The sequence below is a fragment of the Canis lupus genome, chromosome 17 (assembly GCF_011100685.1).
Source record: "Canis lupus familiaris isolate Mischka breed German Shepherd chromosome 17, alternate assembly UU_Cfam_GSD_1.0, whole genome shotgun sequence".
In the NCBI taxonomy this organism is placed as follows: Eukaryota; Metazoa; Chordata; class Mammalia; order Carnivora; family Canidae; genus Canis; species Canis lupus.
In genome coordinates, this window is record NC_049238.1 from 7,515,617 (window position 1) to 7,537,508 (window position 21,892).

Here is a 21,892-nt window from a genome sequence, read left to right on the forward strand (position 1 = left end):
CTAGTCTAAGCAGATGATGAGGAAGTCTTCATATATGTGGGAAAGTTAGAAAAATCTCCCCACCTTGACCATATCAACAACATGAAACACTAACCCTTACTTATTTCATTCCATTTTCCCATTAGTAACTAAGGAACATAAACAGCAGTTACACACAAGTGTGCATACTCCTGATAATGCCAAGTCTAAATAAAAATTACTTCTCGAATTATAAACAGATCTAGTCAGAACAAAGAAAAACAATAAACAATTTAAATATTTAACAATAAAAGGATTAAATAAATTATACATCCTTAAGAGTATATATTATATGCAGCTCTCAAAACCACTTGTTATTTTATACAGTCAGGATAAATATACAATATTATCTCAGTATTATAGCTTATAATTTTAAGAGCAATAAGACAGGAATGAAATTCACTAACATATTAGTGATGTCTTTTTCTGGGTAGAATTATGTAAGCGACACTCTTTATATTCTTTTCTGTTTTCCAAACTTCCCCTATTGAGCATATACCATTCGACAAGCAGGGGGGAAAAAGCTACATCTCGGAAAATATTCCGAGAAGAAAGAAAAAAGATAATTATAAGTTACTAAGAAAATACAGAAACAACTTAGCAGTATCTTCACTACCTTATAAAATCTTACCTTAACTTTCTTTTTCCAGGTAGATTTTTGCTTCTCCTCCTCTTCCTCAATTAATTTAAGTGCCAGTTCTTTGTTAACTTTTGGCAGTTTCTAGCAGAAGAAAAAAAAGGTGTACTAAGTACCTAGATTTTAGCTTTAAAAGTTAATAGTTCTATAAGGAGTACAGTTTCACAAACAAGAGATTTCTTTCTTTCTCTTTCTTATTTATCTATTTTTAAAGTAGGTTCCACTCCCAGCGTGGAGCCCAATGTGGGCCCAAACTCACGACCCCGAGATCAGGACTCATGCTAGGATCAAGAGTCAGATGCATAATTGACTGAGTCACCCAGGCGCCCTCTGATTCTTACTTTTAAAATTTCACAATCCCCAGAGTAGGAAATAACGTGGACACATGCGATGTTATCAGGCGGGCACAAGGAGACACAAAGTTCAGCCAGGAATACCTGCCCTCACCTGGCCTCTCCCTGGTGCATGGAGAAACATGCACCTGCTTAGGGGGCGGTTTGGCTGGAGGCAGTGTCACAGGGGCCACGCCCCTCACTGGGGGCTGGAAACCAGCAGGCCTGCTATGGCAGCCCCTGGCTGGGGCTTAGGGAACCCTTGAGATGTTACTAATAATGCTACGTGCACTCTGCTGCTCTTGAAATAGCACATTTCTAAGAGGAATTCTCAGTGGGTGTCTTGACGACTCTCAGGATCAAGTTGTGAGTTCTTTTTTGTCCTTTTCCACCTTAGGGTTTCTGTTCCATTGTAGAATACAACTCTGACAAGTAATGCAAAGAATGGGACACGAGTACCCCACAGCCCAGTATCCCCCTTGCCAACACACACACATTCAGCACTCCTAGAAAACAATCTACAAAGAGGGTACTGAGTGTTGCATATATATGTATATTTATGTGCACATGTATGTACTTATGTACATGTGTATTTATTTATTGCCAACATTTAGTTAGAAATGAGTGTGTCACCTCGTGGTGAATGTAACCAAGGAGGGGTGCCAGAAAGATCGGGATGCAGAGGGGACCTGGCTTCCCTGTCGGCCTGCTGTTGGGCTGACACAAGTCAGCAGCTCTTCACTCTGGCAGCAAGCAGGTGGTTCCAGCAGCGTGGGGTTTCAGTGTGCCGTCTTCTGACACTCCCAGGAGCAGACTTGCTCTAACCCCAGGATGCCAGCACAGGCTGCAGCCTCCTCAGAGGCTGGGTCCCAGCAGTGGCCATAGCCCAGCTCCACCAGGGCTGCCTCCTCCCCACTGCCCAGCCCTGAGGCACTAGCTGCTTCCTACAGCCTCGTCTCTTATAGCTGTCCTTATGTTTTTCGCCTTAGTTCTCTAACACTTGGCTAACAATCCCTTACATTAAATTATCTTCTAGAACTAGGTGATCTGATTCCTATCTGGATCCTGACATAGTCTAATGACCATGATCCAAGTCCAGATGGCCTCAGATACTGCCAAATGTCAGAAAGAAATGGGGATTATCGAAGCCTCAACACTCCAAACACTGAAAACCTGTGTGAAAATTCCATCACATTTTCTTAGAAGGGCTGATAATGTCAGTCCCTCTGATATTATTTCCCAATATCGTTACCATAGAATCCATAATGTCCAAGCTGTAAAGAGTATCTGCCCTCATGACCAATAAAATATACCAAACTATTAGGAAAAGATGTAAACTAAAAATGGGAAAACAAAGAAATAGATGGCTGGTTTCTCTGGAGTAACATACAAAATGAAAATGTAGTACTTTTCTGGTCAACTCTGTAGTGAGCACAACATCTACCTTTAATTGGACTCTCTGTGCGCGGGTTTCTTCTATCTTCTGGCGGATCTTATCTTTCCTGTATTCTTCATAAGCAAATGGATTTACCATCAATTTCACCTTTCAAAGAGGAAAAACAAGTTAAAAAATAAAGGCATATTTAATAGCATGTTTCATCTACACCATGACTATTCTGCTAAAGGACAGAAGTATCTTACAAATCATAAATATGTTCTACAAAATCCAAGTAAATAGAGAAGAAATGGCTCATTAATCACCTAAAATAAGTGTAGTCTTCTACTTACCTTGTGATAGAGTCTTATGTCCATGAAAAATCCATGCATATATGCCCGGAGAAAAGGTGACCCGATGAGATGTGTGAGCCCTGGAGGAAGTTAATCAAAAGAGGGAAGTAAATCATAATCCTTATGAAATCTTGATTAAAATTAAACAGTTTTTCTTGCATTATACTAAGATTTCACTTCTGATTTGACTGTAAGATTTCACTTTGGAGTAAAACTCCAAGGACTGGAACCACTAATCTTCACAAACCATGGAGAAAAATTAATTCACCTTAAGCAGTGTCACCCTTGTTTTTTTTTTTGAAGGAATGGGAATTTTTTTTTTTTTTTAAGATTTTTATTTATTTATTCATGAGAGACACACAGAGAGAGAGAAAGAGAGAGGCAGAGACACAGGCAGAGGGAGAAGCAGGTTCCATGCAGGGAGCCTGATGTGGGACTCAACCCCGGGTCTCCAGGATCAGGCCCTGGGCTGAAGGCGGTGCTAAACCGCTGAGCCACCCAGGCTGCCCACCCTTGTTTATTTTAAAGGTCTTATTAAGCATAAAAATGATGAAAAAGTCTTAATGAACTATGAAAGACTGGCAAAGAAGATTTCTTTATACTATTGTTTATCAGATTTTTAGATTCTGTGCACCAGTTTAATTTAAAAAATATTGGCATCAACAGTGATTTGCCAACTTTGTACCACCAGGTAGTGGTGGCAGGGAGTCGGGGGCATAATCTCCCATAATTTCCAGACCAAAGTATCCTATCACTGTAAGGTAGGAAGGGCATGCTCTTTCCCATTATTATTCTTGTTTTATAGATGAGAAAACCAAGGCTTAAGGAGGTTAAGTAACTGGCCAAGTCATGCAGATGTTAAGCAGAGACATGGGACGCATACCAGTCTCCCTCTAATGCCCATAGTGCTAGCCACTGCATGCTCCATCCAGCATTCCAGCACAAGAAATACTCCACGAAACATGCTTTGGGAAACACTATACTTTGTAACTGCCTTCTTCACCCAAGATGAACATAGTAAAAGAGATTAAACAAGTGCCCCAATGAACTAAACATAATATTTTTTAAAACTCTGCAAGATAGCAGTGACTTTTCCCCTCCAATTTAAGAATGGTGAGTGTGACACAGCATAGTATAAAAGTCACACTCGAGATATTCAGGAAGGCATGTCAGTAGGAAGATCCCACCTGACCATATTTCAAATCAGCATTTTTAAAAGGCTGACTACATGTCTTTTCTCTTTAAACATTAAAATGTAAAGAGCTGTTTTGGCGGAACTGGTGGAAAATTAATTGTGCTATGAAACAGAATTGTGTCATAAATACACTGAGAGGCTCTTAAACTTTATTTTCTTTCAACACTGAACTGTTGCTGTACATCTATCTGTGCCACAGACAACTAAGCTGCGTCGACTCCTGGAGAAGGGGTCCTTGGGCTTTGCCCACTGTCCAACATTTCCTGTGCTGCAGCCGTTCTCAAACAACAGAACTAGATCAGCAAAATCTCCTCTCCTTATCCATCTTCTCCCAGGTGCCGAAGTAGTACCCATCACCTGAGACACACGCTCTCTTCCGCCCGGTCAGCAAGGCTAGGTGAAGCACAGGCATTCTAGGTGTAAACCCCAACCCCTGTGTCCATGACGACTGAAGTCTTTGGTAAGTTAGTTTCACTTTTAGGGCCTCAGTTTCCTTATCTATAAAATGGCATCATAACCATATCCACTCCATGGAGTGGTGAGGTTTAAGAGTTGTATGTAAACATTCAGAATATTACGTGGCACATGATAAGCCCCACAAGTGTTGGCTATTGGTAAAAGGCATTGCTTGGTCTTTAAGGTTCTACATAACTGAGGATTCGATCAAGTTTCTAAGTTTTAGATGGGGTCTTCTATAAGCAAACGTAAAAGGGAGCCAAAAATCATTTATGTGTAGTTTCTGAGATATCTTCAAAACCTTATACTCAAATAGTACTTGAAAAAAGTCGCTGCTTTCTTGCAAAAAATCAGCGATTTTTTTCTATACATAGCTAATAGGCTAAAGAAAATTATTCCTCACTTAGGATACAAAAAAGCTTCAGTAGGTTGGATTTATCTGAACCTTTCTCTAAGCAGAGATTACAAACCTGGCAAAATAAATAGTATGTTTAATATCTCATCTGGCAGAGAGAGAAGATTTGGAAAATCAGAAAAATGTGACTCTAGCTAATGTTCAAAATTCACCCTCCCCCACAAAAAATTTAAAAAATTTAAAAAATTTTTATCATAATTTTTTTACCTAAATTTTCAAGGTCTTTCTTGGTGACAAATTTGTAATCATCGTAGACTGTGCTTTCCGGATTCTCTTCTAATTCTTCTGTCAAGTTGTCTAGGAAGGAACACCACCTGGGAGCAGGACCCAAAACCTACCGTGTTGATCAACAGGTTAGATATGTACATTCTCACCACCTCAACTAAGAGTAATTTTACCACCAGATTTTCTTACAATAACTTAAAAATCCTTGTTTCTATCAGAAGTATTGAAAAATAACTATAATATGCATAACCAACATGTGTATAATGGAAGAGAATAAAGTAGGAAAAATTTAGGCTTGTAAGGGAAAAATATCAGTCTAGAATACAAAGATATTAATGAATGCTCTTATATTAGCGCTACCAAAATACAAATAAATCAGGTACTTAAAAATAACATCCATCATTTTATCTATCACTTCTTTCATTCAAAAGAGTACTAAAATCTACAAAAACATATTTGGCATAAAATATATTTTTTTTAAGATTGCTGTTCATGACAAATGAAGTCTAAAATGAGAATTATCTCCTTTTTTAGGGGTTTTCAACTAATTATTTGATAATTATATTTGTTTCTGTGTGGTCCACTTCATTTAATTCATTAAAAATTAAATTCTGTATATAGACTCCTTTAGACTTAACCTAAAATGGGTCACTCACCCATTGTTAGTCCCAACAATAGGCTGAGGAATAAAAGTTGAACAGAATTTATAGCTAACTAAGAAAATATTAAGTTCATAAAACTCAATGGCTGCTTTTTACTTTTTTGCTATTGATACAAATCTCTCCCAGCACAATGCCTCATCCACTGGGGTCAAAGCTTACCCCAAAGGAAGCAATGCTGCTCAGCGGGAAGGCCATGTTGCTGAAAGCCTCACTGAACTGGAGGTTTCCGAAGGACCAACCCTGGGCTCTGACAAAATGGAACTTCCCATGACTACTTCCCTGTGTACTGTGATAGTAATCAATTAAACGTGAGGAAAACAAAAATCATAATGGAAATTATTAAATCTAGCTTAAATTTTTTAGAGAAGGGAAGGGGGGGAGGAAGAGAATTATAACAAAGAAAAACAGTGCCTAATAACATCTCCAATCAAAAAACTATAAATGTTCGACATGGCCATACTAATGTAGTATTAATTATTGTGCCTGATTAGAAAGGGTGATCCCCCAGACCCCAAAGGGTATGGCACTCTTGAACATGAAAAACAGTGCTTAATGAGCATAAAAGGAACCCTAACAAGAAGTTTCATACTAGCATGACTTATAGAATTTTTTAAAGTAAATGTTTTGATGTACTAAGTGGTTTGACTCTAACTAAAAGACAAACCTTCAAGAAATGCAAGGCATTAAAGATTCAATGTAGAACACTTTTTAAAGAAATTGCTATGTTTTTAAGCAATTTTAGGACAGTGGCTGGATGTCACAAACACTAATAAGTCTACTACACAGGAAGCACTACACTAAACCAAAGTCACTGCCCATGATCTCTCTGAAGGAGTTTAAAATATAGCTGGAAGAGAATATTGAGTGGAGCACATGTGCACACCCAACGAATCATGTAAAGCAACAAACAGATGCCCTGAGTCTCTAGGGAAGACAGGTGAGAGCTGGAACAAATGGCAGGAACATCGAAAAGCACGTCTGGAGGGTATTTGGGTTGGAGTGAACTCATGAGCAAGCAGGGAAAAAATCACAGGGTCCCTTCTGAGAGTGACAGCTCGGGCAGTCACAGGGTATCTGCTTCTCATCCATCACAGGGCAAACGCAAAGCTCTGCCATACACTGAAGTAGTGCTAAGACGGCAGCTTCCTCCTCTTTCAGACAAAAAGTAAGTACACTATGGTCACTTTTCTAGAATATAATATCCAAAATACTGTCCTCGTGGGAGGGCAGGAACTTCCTCTGTTCTAAATGCTGAATCTCCAGTATCTAGAACACTGCCTGCCAAGTAGCATGTTTTCAATACTATTTCACAAATACCTTGATTGGTACATAATGTATGGATGCATTCGTGAATTCCACATAGCACAAAGTACCAAGACTTTAAAGGGTCCTACTTGGCAAAAGTATTTTTCTACATTGTTTAATTTTCCTTATTCAGATAAAAACACTCAAGTATCTCACCATAAAACTACTGGATATAAAGAACATTTGGTCAGACCATTTTTGCCTTGCAGGCGAGGGGGCAATGGTGACCAAAAGACCTCATAATAAGACAGTTTCATTTTTAAAAACCTTCCATCAGTGATAAGTCACTGGCTTCCAAGACAAGATTATATTGTGTTTACTGACTTTTCTTGGGGGTGAAGAGCAGGAGTATCAAAATATCAGGCCAGATCTGAACTGACTTTCACAAAAGTCCTTTTTTATAATGTTCCACAACACTCATCTTGATTAGTTAACTGGATTCTAGTGGTATTGTTTTAAACTGCCTCTCAGGGGACAGGTCTGGTTACGGTAAATAAACTCTGCAATCAAACTCATGGCCATTAAATTTTACAGGAGGAAATATTTCCATCAAAAACAAAATTAAATCTAGTGGGTTGATTTTATTAATCACATTTCCCTAGTTCCTCTTCAGGAAAAAAAAAAGAAACAACAGAACAACCATAACAAAGTTGAAATTACTGATTTAACTGGCATTAAACTGCAGGTTTTATCTACATTCCAGATTTCCCCAAAGGCCTAGCATTAGGTTGCAAAAGCAGTGGTCAGCTTAACCAATAAGGAGGGCACAGCCCCTCACACAGCTCTCTGAGGTAACTATAATGACCACAATATTAATTAATGTATAAAAAGTTCTTGTCCTCACTCATAAAATATGTTAAACCTTCAATTAATCCTAAAAATATGTTAATTTACTTCCTAAATTTCAGGCTTTACAACTTGAAGGAAACATCCTTTCTAACTACTGGTGTACTATAACTAGTCTATCAAAAGCTTCTAGGTTTTCTGTATTGTCATCACATTGCTTATTCTGTATTTCAGCCACAACTGCTTATTGCTCCTTTATCTACATTTTTATTTACCTTAAGGTTTTGTTTGTTTCAGAAAATTAGTGGAGACTGTTCTATTTTAAACTTCTATTACCTATTCATGAACTACTTTTAATTTATAAGAATTTCCTAAAGTCAGTCAGCACAGCAGTGAATTGGAAACGGATTCAACCAACTGCTAATGAAGGGATACTGTGGGCCTCTTGGCAACTTTAATGACCACCATACCAACCAATCTGGGTGGAAATACATGGTTCTACCACATGGGAAAGAACCTTTATCAACATTCCCAGGAACGCCTCAACAACAATGCAGCCAAATATTTGCTTGCTCTAATTCATAAAATGAGTCAAGTCTTTAAAAAAGCAAAAACAAGTTGTAAAAAATAAAACCCAAAGTTCTTATATATTCAGGTAGTGGACAGAAATGACAGAGTGGGGAGAAAAGAGGATGAATATTAAAATCCTTTTGGAGTCCACAGAAGAGGGTGGCCCTCCCACTACTCTACTTTTAAAACATCACTGTGCTGCAGCCTGAGCTGGGCTGGGGTAGAAATAAAGAATGAGGATTTACTAAAGGGATGGTTTTAACAAATCAAGTACAATTAAAATAACAACGAAGTATTATTCATATTATTAGAAACAAAGAACCAAACTACTATGTCAGTATAAATCTCATCATTTCTTTCATTTACTCATAATGCTACTGAACACAATCAAATAATCTCATTATCTTCCTATCAATGATAAGAAAATAACTGATAACATAGAACAGCAATTAAATTTTATATTATCCTTCTTGAGTTTTTATTTAAATTCCACTTAGTTGGGGACCCCTGGGTGGCTCAGTGGTTGAGAGTCTGCCTTTGGCTCAGGGCATGATCCCAGTGTCCTGGGATCAAGTCCCACATCAGGCTTCCTGCATGGAGCCTGCTTCTCCCTCTGCTTATGTCCCTGCTTCTCTGTGTGTGTGTATCTCATATGAATAAATAAATAAAATCTTAAATAAATAAATAAATAAATTCCACTTAGTTAACATACAGTGTAATATCAATTTCAGGTGTACAATATAGTGATTTAACACTTCCATACATCATCTGGTGTTCATTACAAGCACTCTCCTTCATCCCCATCACCTATCTAGCCCACCCCACCTCAACTGTAACCATCAGTTTGTTCTCTGTAGTTAAGAGTTGGTTTCTTTGGTTTGCCTCTTCCCCCGACTCCCCTGTTTTGTGTCTTAAATTCCACATAGGAGTGAAATCATATGGTCTTTTTCTGACTGACATTTTGTTTTGCATAATACAGTCTAGCTCATTTACATCACTGCAAATGGCAAGATTTCATTCTTTTTTGATAGTGGAGTAATAATAATGGCATTATATATATATATACATATATATATATGTTATTTTATATATATACACACACACACACCCCTTACCTTCTTTACCCATTCATCAGTCAACAGACACTTGGGCTCTTTCCATAATTGGCTATTGTTGATAATGCTGCTATAAATATCGAGGTACACATGTCCCTTTCAAATCACTATTTTTGTATCCTTTGGGTAAATACCTAGTAGTGCAATTGCTGGATCCCACGGTAGCTCTATTTTTAACATTCTAAGGACCCTCCATACTGTTCTCCACAGTGGCTGCACCCAGTTTGCATTCCCACCAACAGTGTAAGAGGATTGTCCTTTCTTCACATCCTTGCCAACACCTGTTGTTTCCTGTGCTGTTAATTTTAGCCATTCTGACAGGTGTGAGGTACTATCTCATTGTAGTTTTGATTTGTATTTCCCTACAATTATTATCTTGAATTTTTAATAACTTAAAAAACTTAAGCAACTAAGAAAATTCTTTGTTATTCCGTTTGGTAGAACTCTATCAACAGGGATGCCTGGATGGCTCAGCGGTCAAGCGCCTGCCTTCCTCAGGTGTGATCCTGGAGTCCCGGGATAGAGTCCTGCATTGAGCTCCCTGCATGGAGCCTGCTTCTCCCTCTGCCTGTGGCTCTGCCTTTCTCTCTCTGTCTCTCTTGAATAAATAAAATCTTTAAAAAAAAATTATCAACAGACAATAAATAACAACTAAAATGGGCAGGTTTTCCATCTCAATGAAGCAAGTCAAGTCAGGTTTTCCCACCAATGAATTATTTTAAAAACTTCAAGGCTTTTTCGATTTCATTGCAGATCAGAGGTAGTTATACTGTAAACATCACTGACTACTATTATGATTATTAATTTTTCTCACTGTGTAGCCTTTATCTCTAGTGGCTGAATGGGATTTTGCCAAGTAAGACCAACTGTTCAATACATACACCCTGAGGCAAATTTCCTTTCGGACTTTTCCTCCATTATTGGTTGAGAGGCACCACGAGCCCCAGCATGTACTTTCAAATTCTGACAGCTGGGGCTTAATAATCACCGATCACAAGCCTGAAACCAGAGAGGCAGCTGGGTGAGCCGAGGGTGAGCCGAGGGAGTGGCCACGCACTTAGGCGTGTAATTGCATCTGCAACACGATGAGCTGCCTAACTGCACACCCAAGTTCACATGCATTTGCGTGAGTAATTGTGAGTCATTTAAAGGTACTCTTAGCACTTTGTTCTCTCATTCCTAAATATCAGATTAAGCAAAAAGAGCAATTTAATTTCAACATTTTCAAAAGTATATTTCAAAAGAGAGAAATTGTCAGCCATGATTTCAATTTCGATTTGGTTTTTGAAGCTGTTTAGAAACTGAAATAAGAAAAGAAGTCTAAGCGAAAAAAGTGCTCATGCTACTGTCTCACTATTAGCCAATCAAATCAGTGGTCAATGTATGCAAGGCTCTGTGCACAGATAAGCAGAAGATAGAATGCCTGTACTCAAGGGCTGGGGAAGACAGGACACCCCAAGCAAACATCTAAATACAAAATTAAAACTGATAATAACAACATCAGAGATTTCAGTTAATAACAGCACACTGACTATATGTTTTCATCTCTCTCTCCCAAACCTACTCAAAATTCAGTCCATCAATATAAAAAGGTATTAACTTTCAAGGACAAAAAGAACAAAAGAAGAAAATGCAGCAGTTGAGGAATTTAGCATGGTGAACCTAACAGAAAAAGAAGAGCAGATTCTTCCCTGGAGCCCTTGAGACCCAGGACTTCCAGGCTCCATTCATCTGGGGTACCAAGCCTGACGGAGGGGAGGTGATGGAGATGATGAAAGCCTAAGTTCTCACCACCCAGGAGGAGACCAGAGGATAATTCTTCGGAGAAAGTGAATAGGACAGGAGAGAGGATGCCAGCACAAGAGATTTGCACTGTGAGGCTGAAATTAGCACAATGAATGCCAATCTGTGTGTCCAGCAGCAGGTACCGCACTGACCCCTACCCCCGCCCCCGCCCCCGGCTCCTTTTCTCATCTTCCAAAAACTACAGATGTGTTGCTGTGTTTCCACTCTTGCTATCCTAACCCCCCTCCCCGTGTTCCCATAATGAACTGAGGGTTCTTCTCTGCAGGAAATGAAAGATCCCCCAAAGGGCAAATGCTGGTCTCTGGGAATCCCCCAACAGTCATGAGCTGAACAGTCAGCATGAAAACTACCATGGACTAGACCACCGTGTATAAAGAACTTTCACCTGGCACCTTAGTGCCTCATTCTTAAATAAGAATAGATTGCTAAAGATCACCATTCATTTATCCAACAAATAGTTCCTGTCAGACATAGATACAGCAGAGAATAAAACAAGAATCTCTGCTTTTAAAAGGCTTCCATTCCAGAAAGGAAAACAATAAAGGAAAGACAGAATTTATAAAGTCTTACAACACAACAATAAAAATGTTAAGTACTCTAATTTAAAACTTGGCAAAGGATTTGAATAATTTCTCCAAAGATATAAAAACAGCCAACAAGCATATGAGAAGATGTTCCACATCATCAGTCACCAGGAAATGCTAATCTAACCCAAAATAAGGTTAACACACCACACTTACTTGAATAGCTATACTCAGGAAAATGGAAAGCAACAAAGAATGCTGAGAATCTGAAGAAACTGGAAACCCCATATATTGCTGGTGGGAATGTAAAATGGGGCAGCCACTGTGGGAAACAGTTTGGCACTTCTGCATACAGTTAAGCATAGAGTTGTCATATGATCTAGCAATTCTAATCCTAAGTGTATGTGTGTGTGTGTATATATATATATATATACCCAAGAGAACTGAAAACACATGTCCATACAAAATGCTTACAGCAGCAATATTCATTTTAAAAGTGAAAGCAACCCCAAAGTACATCAACTGATGAATGAATTAACAAGATGTGGTATAACCATACAAGGGAATGTCACTCAGCAACAGAAAGGAATGAAGTACTGATTCATAACACAACATGGATAAACCTTGAAAACTTTTAAGTGAAAGAAGCCAAACACAGAAGGTCACATATTAAACAACTCCATTTTTGTGAAATGTTCAGAATAGGCAAGCAAATTCAGAGAAACAGAAGTAGACTAGTGGCTGCCAAGGGATGAGGATGGGGGAAAGAGAGGTTGGGGAGTACTGGTATGGGGCTTCCTTTGGGTTTGATAAAACATAGTGATGCTTACTTACACAAAATTCTGAATATGCTAAAAACTACTGAATCGTGTACTCTAAAAGGGTTATAACTTTACAGCTTCTGAATTATATCTTGAAAAAGCTGTTATTTAAAAAAATCTAATGAGGGATCACACATTGCACTAGGTTATAATGCCTCTCTAGTTTCCTTTAATCTAAAAGAGTTCCTCTACCTCTAAGGATGTTTACACTCTGAGTTCAGGCCAGCTGATATGTAGAGGTCTCAACACCTTTACAGTCTGTTTCTCAGAATTAGATTCATTTAAACATTTCTAACAAGAATACACAGGTAATGTGTGCCAAAACAATTTTTTTTTAAGAGAAGGAGAGAGGGTGTGTGGGGAGGGACAGAAGGAGAGAAAGAATCTCAAGTAGGCCCCACACCCAGGATGGAACCCAAAGTGCTCGATCTCACGACCCTGAGAGCATGAACTGAACCGAAATCGAGGGTCAGATGCTTAATCAGCTAAGCCAACCACGTACCCCCCAAACAACTCTTAATCCTATTTCTACAACAAGATTTGACTTCATATGATTCATATTTGTAATGTCACATGCTTACAGAATTTATTTTCATGTATTTTTACACTTCCCTTTCTTTGTTTTTTGGATTTGGGATAGAAAATGAGTTTCCAGGAAAGGGGGCCCAATAAGAGTTTGTCTGAGTACCATATCCCGGGAGCCAGAAGGAGAGGCCAGAAAAATACATGGAATACTTGTTAGACTCCCTTGCCCTCCTTCCCCACCACACAGACAGAAAAAAAACTAGAGAGATGAGCAAAACTGAAGACAGGGACACACACTTCACCTCTTTTCACAAGGAACTGGTATCGTGAAATTACCCTTTGGCAAACTTAGGCGAAAAGATCGTGCCAGCAGATAGAGACTCTCCTGTCTCCTGATCTTATCAAATGAAAAGATATACAAAAGCATTCCACTCCTCTTCTTTCCTAAACTTTTAACATTTATTTGAGGTGCTGGAATGTCAAGAAAGCTTCTGGGACACCAAAGCCATGATTTTTTGAAACCCAGACACATGTATCCCCTGGAGCTGTACTGACTTTGAGCTTAGTATCATTCAGAACATTTAAGCTTACTGAAAACCAAATATTTCTGCTAAATTTGAGAACAGAATTACATTCAAATGAACCGCCGCAATTTAAGAGAGCAAAAATTTTATTCGAACATGTAAAACTCCTTCATAAAGCAAATCTCTTCAATTTCTCACTTAAGCATTCAAAACTACATTACATTTAATCTGAGCAATTCTAATTTAGGGTAGAATGAATAGCTTTCTTTCTGCTTTTTCATGAAATGACAAACAATGCCCTAAATTCTCAAGAGAAAGGAAAGAATATCTTAATATGGTCCCTGACTTCTTCAAAGTCCACTGCTAGTTAAATAGGAACACCTGGGGTGCCTGGGTGACTCAGTAGGCTGAACATCTGCCTTCTACTCAGGTCATGATCCTGGGGTCCTGGGATTGAGCACTACATTTGGGCTCCCCGCTCAGCAGGGAATCTGCTTCTCTCTCTCACTCTTGCTCTCTCTCAAATAAATAAAATCTTTAAAAATAAATAAATAGGAGAACCTGTTTCTTCTAGGGCCCCCCGCTGCTTCTGTCCTGGACAGCCTGGCCTTGCACCCATGTCACCATTTTATGTTTACTATCATGCTACACTTGAAATCCTCAGTCAGTTTTCTGGAGCTCACGTCCAGAGCGTGCAGCGACAATGAGTGCAAACAGTATCAATGTACTGCACTTCCAGCCTCTTCCTCTCCCAATTTCCTAACCATGCTAAAAATGCTCAACCTTGATGGCTATGTCTGCACGCACATGCACACGCACATGCCCCATGGGTGCTGAAGGCATGAGGCCAATTTTATCATATGAGAATGTATTTATCTTTTGGATCACACACCTGGTAATGAGCACTCTCCCAGATCTTGTTTTGTCACTTGATTCCTGCCAAGGGTTACACAGATGGTTGTCGTGTGTTATCCTGGTTACCACATCAGTAGTTTCCTGGTTCCATCCCACTTCCTTGCAGGCAAAAGTATTTTTAATTTTTTAGCATATTCTTATTCTTTCCAATTCTTAATCTGAAGTCTACATAAAAACTAATAGTATATTAATATTTTAAAATAGCCATGGATGGAAACTTGGCAGAAACAAAGGAAGAGTAAATGTCTTAAAATTTTATGTGTACTTTTTCTCAAGGTTATACACCTCAATAGTGCTATTCCACGAGGATCAAAAAATATTTTGCCACCATTCAGCAGTTACTGTTTATCTACAGAGTGCCACACATGAAACTAGGAAATCCTGAAGACATTTTCAATTCAAGTAAAGTAAGATTTCTCATTTACCCCTCAAAAAAACCAACAGAGAGCATTATACTGGCAGAACAAAAGAGGAGAGTGAAAGAACCCAACATGGACTCATAATTGAATAAGTGACCAGCCATTAAGTATTTAAGTAACCTCCTACAACCCAGATAGAATGTCTATTTCCCACTGAGAAGATAAACAGGAGTCCCATACATACGACGATATTAAAGGTCCTATCAAGACCTACGCTATGGTGAGGGAAGCAGTGTGTATACAGATTAATCTTTTTTTAGTGAGGCCAGAACAGATTCTAAAAAGTTCATGTAAAATCTAACTACGTGCAAAAAAGAAGAGAGCTTTATAAGAAAAACCATTTACATAATGAGATCTTTAAACTCAGAATGAAAGGAAAACTATGTAGTTAGGTAGGGGAGTAGCAGAGGTAAAATACCACCTGCTATCGCTGACCAAAACTTTTGCTTTGGGCTCCCCGGCAACCTAAGGCAAAAGGACTTGCACAGTAAGGTGAAAAGATATCATTTACTTGATAAAGGGAAGCATACTGATATGTCTGGAATTATCAACTCTCTATTGGAACTAAATTCAAAAAGTATATCAAAGATCTTTAAGAGACTCTGATTCTGAACAGTATTTCTTTAAAAGAGGTTCACAAAATAAACTTCACAAGATTGTTAAACATCAAATACCATTAAATTGTAATGTATGAAGGCTAAAGGAATGTGATCCAAGCAAATGGCGTGATGACATAACTTGACTGTAAAACAGCTCAGAGCTACGCTGTCCTACATAGTAGCCACTAGCTACATGTGGCTATTTAAATTTAAATTAAAATGGAATAAAATGGGCACATGGATGGCTCAGTGGTTGAGCATCTGCCTTTAGCTCAGGTCATGATCCCAGCTGCTTCTCCCTCTACCTATGTCTTTGCCTCTCTCTCTGTGTCTCTGATGAATAAATAAATACAATCTTAAAAAAAAATAAAATGGAATAAAATCTTAAATTCAGTTCCTTAAGCACACAAAGCACATTTCAAATGCTCAAAAGCCACATGTGCTTAGCGGTTACCATACTGGACTGAGCAAATCTAGAACATTTCCCTCATTACAAAATGTCCTACTGAATAGTGCTGGTTTAGAGAACTGAAAGAAATGGGTGGCAAATATCCATGAATAGGAAAGTTGGTAAATAAATCACTGCCATTCTCTATAAATGATATACTAAGCAACGATCAAAAAGAACAGGTTAGACTTACGTGTTGATCAGAATGATATATTGTTAAAGCACCAAAAACCCTCTCACAATGATATGCATAATGAGATCCCAGTTTTGCAAAAAAACGTATGCTAATGTGTGTGTGTACTACTGTCTGGGAGGGGAAGAAGGCAGAGAATTGACTGGACTCTGCAAAGAACGTGCACCATCTTTGTTCTAAATGGTAGTTGGAGGGGTGGTTAGGAAGAACTCTTCCTTTCTAAGTATAGAGTTTTACACTGTTTGATTTGTTTTTTAATTAGGACATATTTTCTAAAGTAAAACAAACATCCTCCAAAAGACAAAGGGCACAGACACCAAGGGTTAACAAGTCCCCTTAACAAACTGAAACACCAACTGATTCAGATAATCTTTCTAAAGGATCAGAAGCCCAGCTTTTAATTTGGGACTGAGGTCCTTCGTCAACACTTGGACTGGTATTTGTGATATTGACTAAGGTAAGATCTTTAGGAAAGATGATTTTTTAGCACTAGAAAATTCAAGAACCTAACTTCCTTACCACCTTTGACCCCTTCCAAGGAGATGAACCAAAAAACCAAAAGATCAAAACTCCTTCCCAGGAAGCATTTTAACACAATATTACCTGAAGCTCCAGAGTTTTAATTCATACCTGGGAGATAGAACTTCGCCAAACCGCTGCGCCACCCAGGGATCCCATCAAGACAATTAGACATTTCTAAAACTGAAGTTAGCATTCACCCGACATTCCATAGCTCTTGTCTTTGTAATTGGTACCACTGTTCATTTGGTTCCCCTACCTTCCTTACGTAGCCTCCACTCCCAACAATCACTGAGCTCTAGGGATATACCTCTTTAATGTGTATCTGTCACCTCTTTCACCACCCACTGTCACTGTCTTAGATGGAGCCCTCATGACTTTTCCTAATTACAAACTGTCCTAGCCTCTGTTTTCAAAGCCACTCCCCTCCTTAAAAGCAAATAATCTGATACACAAATGATTGATCCCATTCCCTTGAATAAAACCCTTTAAAGGCATGCCACTCTACTTAAAATCAAAAGCAAAGACTTTAACATGATATAAAAGGTTTAGATTTAAGCCCCAATACCTCCCCAGTTTTATTTATCTCTTACCCAGAAAACCTAGGCTCTTCTCAATTCACTGCATGTAGAAAGAGCTCCCTGATACCATCACCCTTCCCTTCTACCTTTTTACTGGCTAAATCCTACAAGTCCTTCAAAATTCAACTCCAATATCAGTACTCCCTCTGAGCCTCTCACTATGGAAAAGTGACTTCTCTATGTGCTCCTTTAAGATCTTGTATACAAGTCCCTTAGCAACTGTATTGTCTGCTCTTTACATAACAGGAAGCTCAGAAGTAGTAATGTCCAAGTCTGAAAATGTCTTCAGTACCTCAGGCTTTAATGCAGGCACATGAAAAATGCCTACTGAATATTTGTTTAATAATAATCCAGTCCCCTCAAAATACTAAAACTAAAAACTAGCCAACACAGACACTGTAGTCAAGCCCATGGTGTCTTTTTCAGTGATCAATGTAAAAATAAATGGTATTTGCAAATTGAAACAATGAAATACCACTATACACCTATTAGGATGCTAACACCCAAAATGCTGATAACCAAATGCTGGTGAGGATGTGAGCAACAGGGATTCTCACCCACTGGTGGTGGGAACGTAAAACAGTACAACCACTCTGAGATAAAATTGTTTTCTTATAAAACTAATTACAGACGCTAATGGAGGATACAGCAATCACGCTCCTTGTTCTTTACACAAAGGAGTCAAAAGCTTACATCTACACAAAAACATGCACCAGAATGTTAAGAACAGCTTTATGTATAAATGCCAAAACTTGAAGCAACAAGATGTCCTTCCAGAGATGAATGAATGAATAAATGAATGTGGTACATTCATACAACGGAATAGTATTCAGCAACGAAAAGAAATGAGCAATCAAGCCACAAAAACACATGGAGGGATCATAAGGGCATATTACTAAGTGAAAGAAGCCAATCTGAAAAGGTCACATACCATACGACTTCAGCTTTATGACATTCTAGAAAAGACAAAACTAAGTGGACAGTAAAAAGACCAGAGGTTGCCAGGGGCTTGGAGGGAGGAGAAGGATAAACAGGTAGAGTACAAGAGCACTTTTTGGGCAGTGAATTATTCTGTATGAAACATAATGGTGGATACACGTCATTATATGTTTGTCAAAACCCACAGAATGTACACACCAAGAGTGAACGCTAAGGACTTCAGATAATAATGATGTGTCAGTGTAGACTTATCCACTGTAACAAATGTACCAGTCTGGTACAGGATGTTGACAATGGTGGAGAGCGCATTGTGTGTGAATGCGTGTATGGAGTATGTGGGAACTCTCTGTACTTTCCACTCAATTTGTCTGGGAACTTAAAACTGCTCTGAAAAGTAAAGTCAGTCATAACTGAATGACAACCACATGCAAATACACAAGAAACACAGACAGGTAGATCTAACCTTTCTCTCAATATGCCTCACTATCATTTATATATGATCTGTTTCTAATTGAGAATAATGTCCTGTTCTTCAAGCAGGTCAAATACACAACCTAATTAAAGATATGAGCCAATGTGAAAATGAAATATTCATTTCCATTTAACAATTTTTAACAACCACTTTCTGGAGCAATTTAAAGTGCTAGAAATATGAACCAATCCTTCCTCTGCTTCCCTCTATAAATGCAAATACTGAAGCTAAGAGATAAGTAGATGGAGTTCATTCTTTTTCTCTTTCATGCATATTTGAAATTTTTCCATGATAAAAATTTCAACATGAAGTGTCAATACTATCTATTCCTTCATATCAGCATGTATTCTGTGAAAGCCACAAAAAAAGTAAAATACACAGAGGCCCTGCCCTTGAGGAGCTGACACCTGAGACCACGACATCAGAAGATGGACAAACTTTCTTGGAATTGGAGAAGAGAGTCAAAGTAAAGACTGTGTGAGTCCGAGAACCTTCTTATTGTTTTCTGTATATGTTAAGCCTTTTAAAAGAATGTAGCCCCAAATTCTTGCCTATTTGTATAACCTCCCTTCTATTTTTAAGGAGAAAACAGGCCAAAAAAATCAGAGTAGGTAACAGGCATATTAACCAAAGACTGCCCCATGATTTGAGTGGTCAAGCATTTTCAGAAGCTAAAACCAATCCCTAGTTGTGGACACTCTGTTGTATCAACACCACCTACATGACCATAGCAACAGGAAATGGGAATACTCGATTTACTTCCAACTCTATCTTGTCCAGAAGAAGTAAAGAGATCAAACTGATAAACACCAAGATGACTAACAGAGAGCTAGGAGACAAGTCTTCTGGTCAATATCTGATTCAAACTGAGTAACTAGCACCCAAATAGGAAGTTGTCATTTATTTTCAAGAAAATGGGCATGCCTGACACATAACCGTTTAAGCAAAATAAATACCATCTGACGTATTAACATAATAAAGCATATGTCACATGTGTATCAAATATTTCCATATGAAAATGATGCATTTTACCTAGCCAGAACTCAAATTAACTTCTGAAAATGTGACAGGATGCTTGGGAAGTTACTTCCTGAGTGTCGCACATCAATGTTTTCTATAGGTCTGAAATTCTGAAGACCTAATAAGTTGTCATCAGAAATGGCAATGGAAAGTATTTCCATTATTGGGAAAAATGTTTCACATGCTCTGCTGCTGCCTGTAAGTGTTTAGATTAAAATAGGAAGCCCACGTTTCCCCTTGGTCAAGATGCAAACAACTTATGTGTATTAGAACAGAACACTTTATGAGCCACCTGACTTTTGCCTTTACTTCCCATTTCATAGTGAGGAACATGTAACTGACACATTACAAACAGCATGCCATTTCATGCATAAGATAAAATTCAATCACAAGTTTCCTGCGAGCTTGGGTTGGAAAGGAACCCCCCCCAAAAGGCACCTGCTCTGTATCCCTCTCCTTTTGTTCATCAGGAAAACACACAGGCTTTGAGTCTAACTCTTCCACTAACTCATAAGTGCCTCCCATTTTTTTCTCCATATCAGGTCTTTTACTTTTCGTAAGATAACATCCTTCTATATCAAGGTTTAGTTTTTTTCTCTTTGAAATGCTTTTCTTGGAGAACAAAATTAAGCATATGGCCCATTTGCATTATTATGGACCAAGACATCTGAAAAATATGCATCTTTGGTCTGAAAACTGAACTCAGTTTACAATGAACTGGTTTTTTTCCTCAAATTTATCTTTTTCTTCCTTGCAGCAGCTCTGGAAGTTCCATCCTTCCCCGCTCCGCCCCACATTCCACCAGCTTTTCCCGTATTCCTAGTCACAGACATTGTCCCCTACAGCCCGACACCCCACCATTTCCTCTGGCTCACGCAGGTACCTTTCTCCCATAATCTTACTCTTTCCCTACATCCTAAAAACATGCCTTCTCTAGCTGTGCATGACAAACAACTCCTGAACTCTCTTCCAAACTGGCTCTGACCCTCAGCCTGTAAAATATTTCTCAATGAACATTCCCACATTAAAAGCCCGCAGATGTCCCTTTCACTGGTTCACCTTGTCCTCCACCTTCACACGCGGCATCACTGCCAACATTCTGCTTGACATTCACCCCTTTGACTTACAGCTGGAGAACTCTCAGATCTCTTTTTCACCAAGGCCGTGGCTAAACCCTCTTGCCCATTCTGAACTTGCTAACTATATTTTTTAAATCTTTTCCCTTCTCCTACTCCGTCCATAACATGTAATATTTCTAAAATTCAATTTCATTGGTTTGACCTCATGTAGAGATCAGGCTCTGATATCAAGCAGGTAACACCAAATGGAGTAGAAACAAAATTAAATCTGACAATATCCCTTTGGGATATCCCTCAGTAAATGAAAAGCACATTTTCCTCAGTGTTGGGACAGGGCAGATACAATGGATGACTTGCATCTAGTGGTTGGTTGTCATGCCAAAAGAGAAACCATCTCTTAAATGATCAGAATTGCACTCAGTGTGGCAACACTCTGAGAGATACTAGGGGAAATATCTTCTGAAGAAAACAACTGATCCAAGCAGCCTTTTTCTAATGGCATTCCTCATCTCTACCACATAAACAAAAAATAACTACTTTCTCTATTTTCCTAAGAATGACAGACATGTAACTAGCACCTCCCTCCATGCACCAGAGAGAAGGTAGCTAATCACATACAGTAGACCCTTTAGGAATTAGGACTGAATTCTCTTAGTTGAGAAAGGCTCTCTCTGCCACAGTTTGGTCCAGGACACATTCCCAGCATGTGGAATGGGCCACCACATAACTGCCACCATGTGCTCTTGTCACTGTAGCCCCCAGCACCTTGAAGGACTTCTGTTTATATTTATATAAGCTAAGTGAATTTAATTATGGGATTGTGCTGTAAATCTAATCAGTGGCCACTAAGATATTCCCAAATGCAAAGAAAATGTAACAAAATATAAATAAGAATGTCTCTTGACTACTGAGACTATGGTTGGTTTTGTTTCTTTTCTTTTTTAAAGATTTTATTTATTTATTTATTTATTTATTTATTTATTTATTTATTTATTTATTTATGAAGGACTCAGAGAGAGGGAGAGGCAGAGACACAGGCAGAGGGAGAAGCAGGATCCCTGAGA

At 38.6% G+C, this 21,892-nt stretch overlaps 1 protein-coding gene and 1 long non-coding RNA gene across 11 annotated transcripts in view; one reads left to right on the forward strand and one right to left on the reverse strand.

Annotated features, from left to right (window-relative positions):
• NOL10 (nucleolar protein 10) overlaps positions 1-21,892 on the reverse strand; it is an 83,477-nt gene that overhangs the window by 20,459 nt on the left and 41,126 nt on the right. Inside the window, exons 14-17 of the mRNA XM_038560769.1 lie at positions 4,989-5,115; positions 2,716-2,795; positions 2,432-2,530; positions 650-739 (exon numbers count right to left, since the gene is read on the reverse strand). Of these exons, the coding sequence (XP_038416697.1) occupies positions 650-739; positions 2,432-2,530; positions 2,716-2,795; positions 4,989-5,115 (396 nt within the window). The remainder of the gene's footprint in view (positions 1-649; positions 740-2,431; positions 2,531-2,715; positions 2,796-4,988; positions 5,116-21,892) is intronic.
• The window catches only part of LOC102154232, a 33,343-nt gene that overhangs the window by 8,579 nt on the left and 2,872 nt on the right, over positions 1-21,892 (forward strand). For 2 of the 10 annotated variants that reach the window (XR_005372072.1, XR_005372077.1), the window contains exons 3-8: positions 4,246-4,370; positions 5,002-5,134; positions 6,763-6,833; positions 10,415-10,580; positions 11,020-11,368; positions 19,070-19,206. This is a non-coding gene — a long non-coding RNA (uncharacterized LOC102154232). Of the gene's footprint in view, positions 1-4,245; positions 4,371-5,001; positions 5,135-6,762; positions 6,834-10,414; positions 10,581-11,019; positions 11,369-16,598; positions 16,676-19,069; positions 19,207-20,506; positions 20,629-21,892 lie in introns of all 10 variants that reach the window. The other 8 variants (XR_005372081.1, XR_005372074.1, XR_005372078.1 and 5 more) reach the window with 8 other exon arrangements.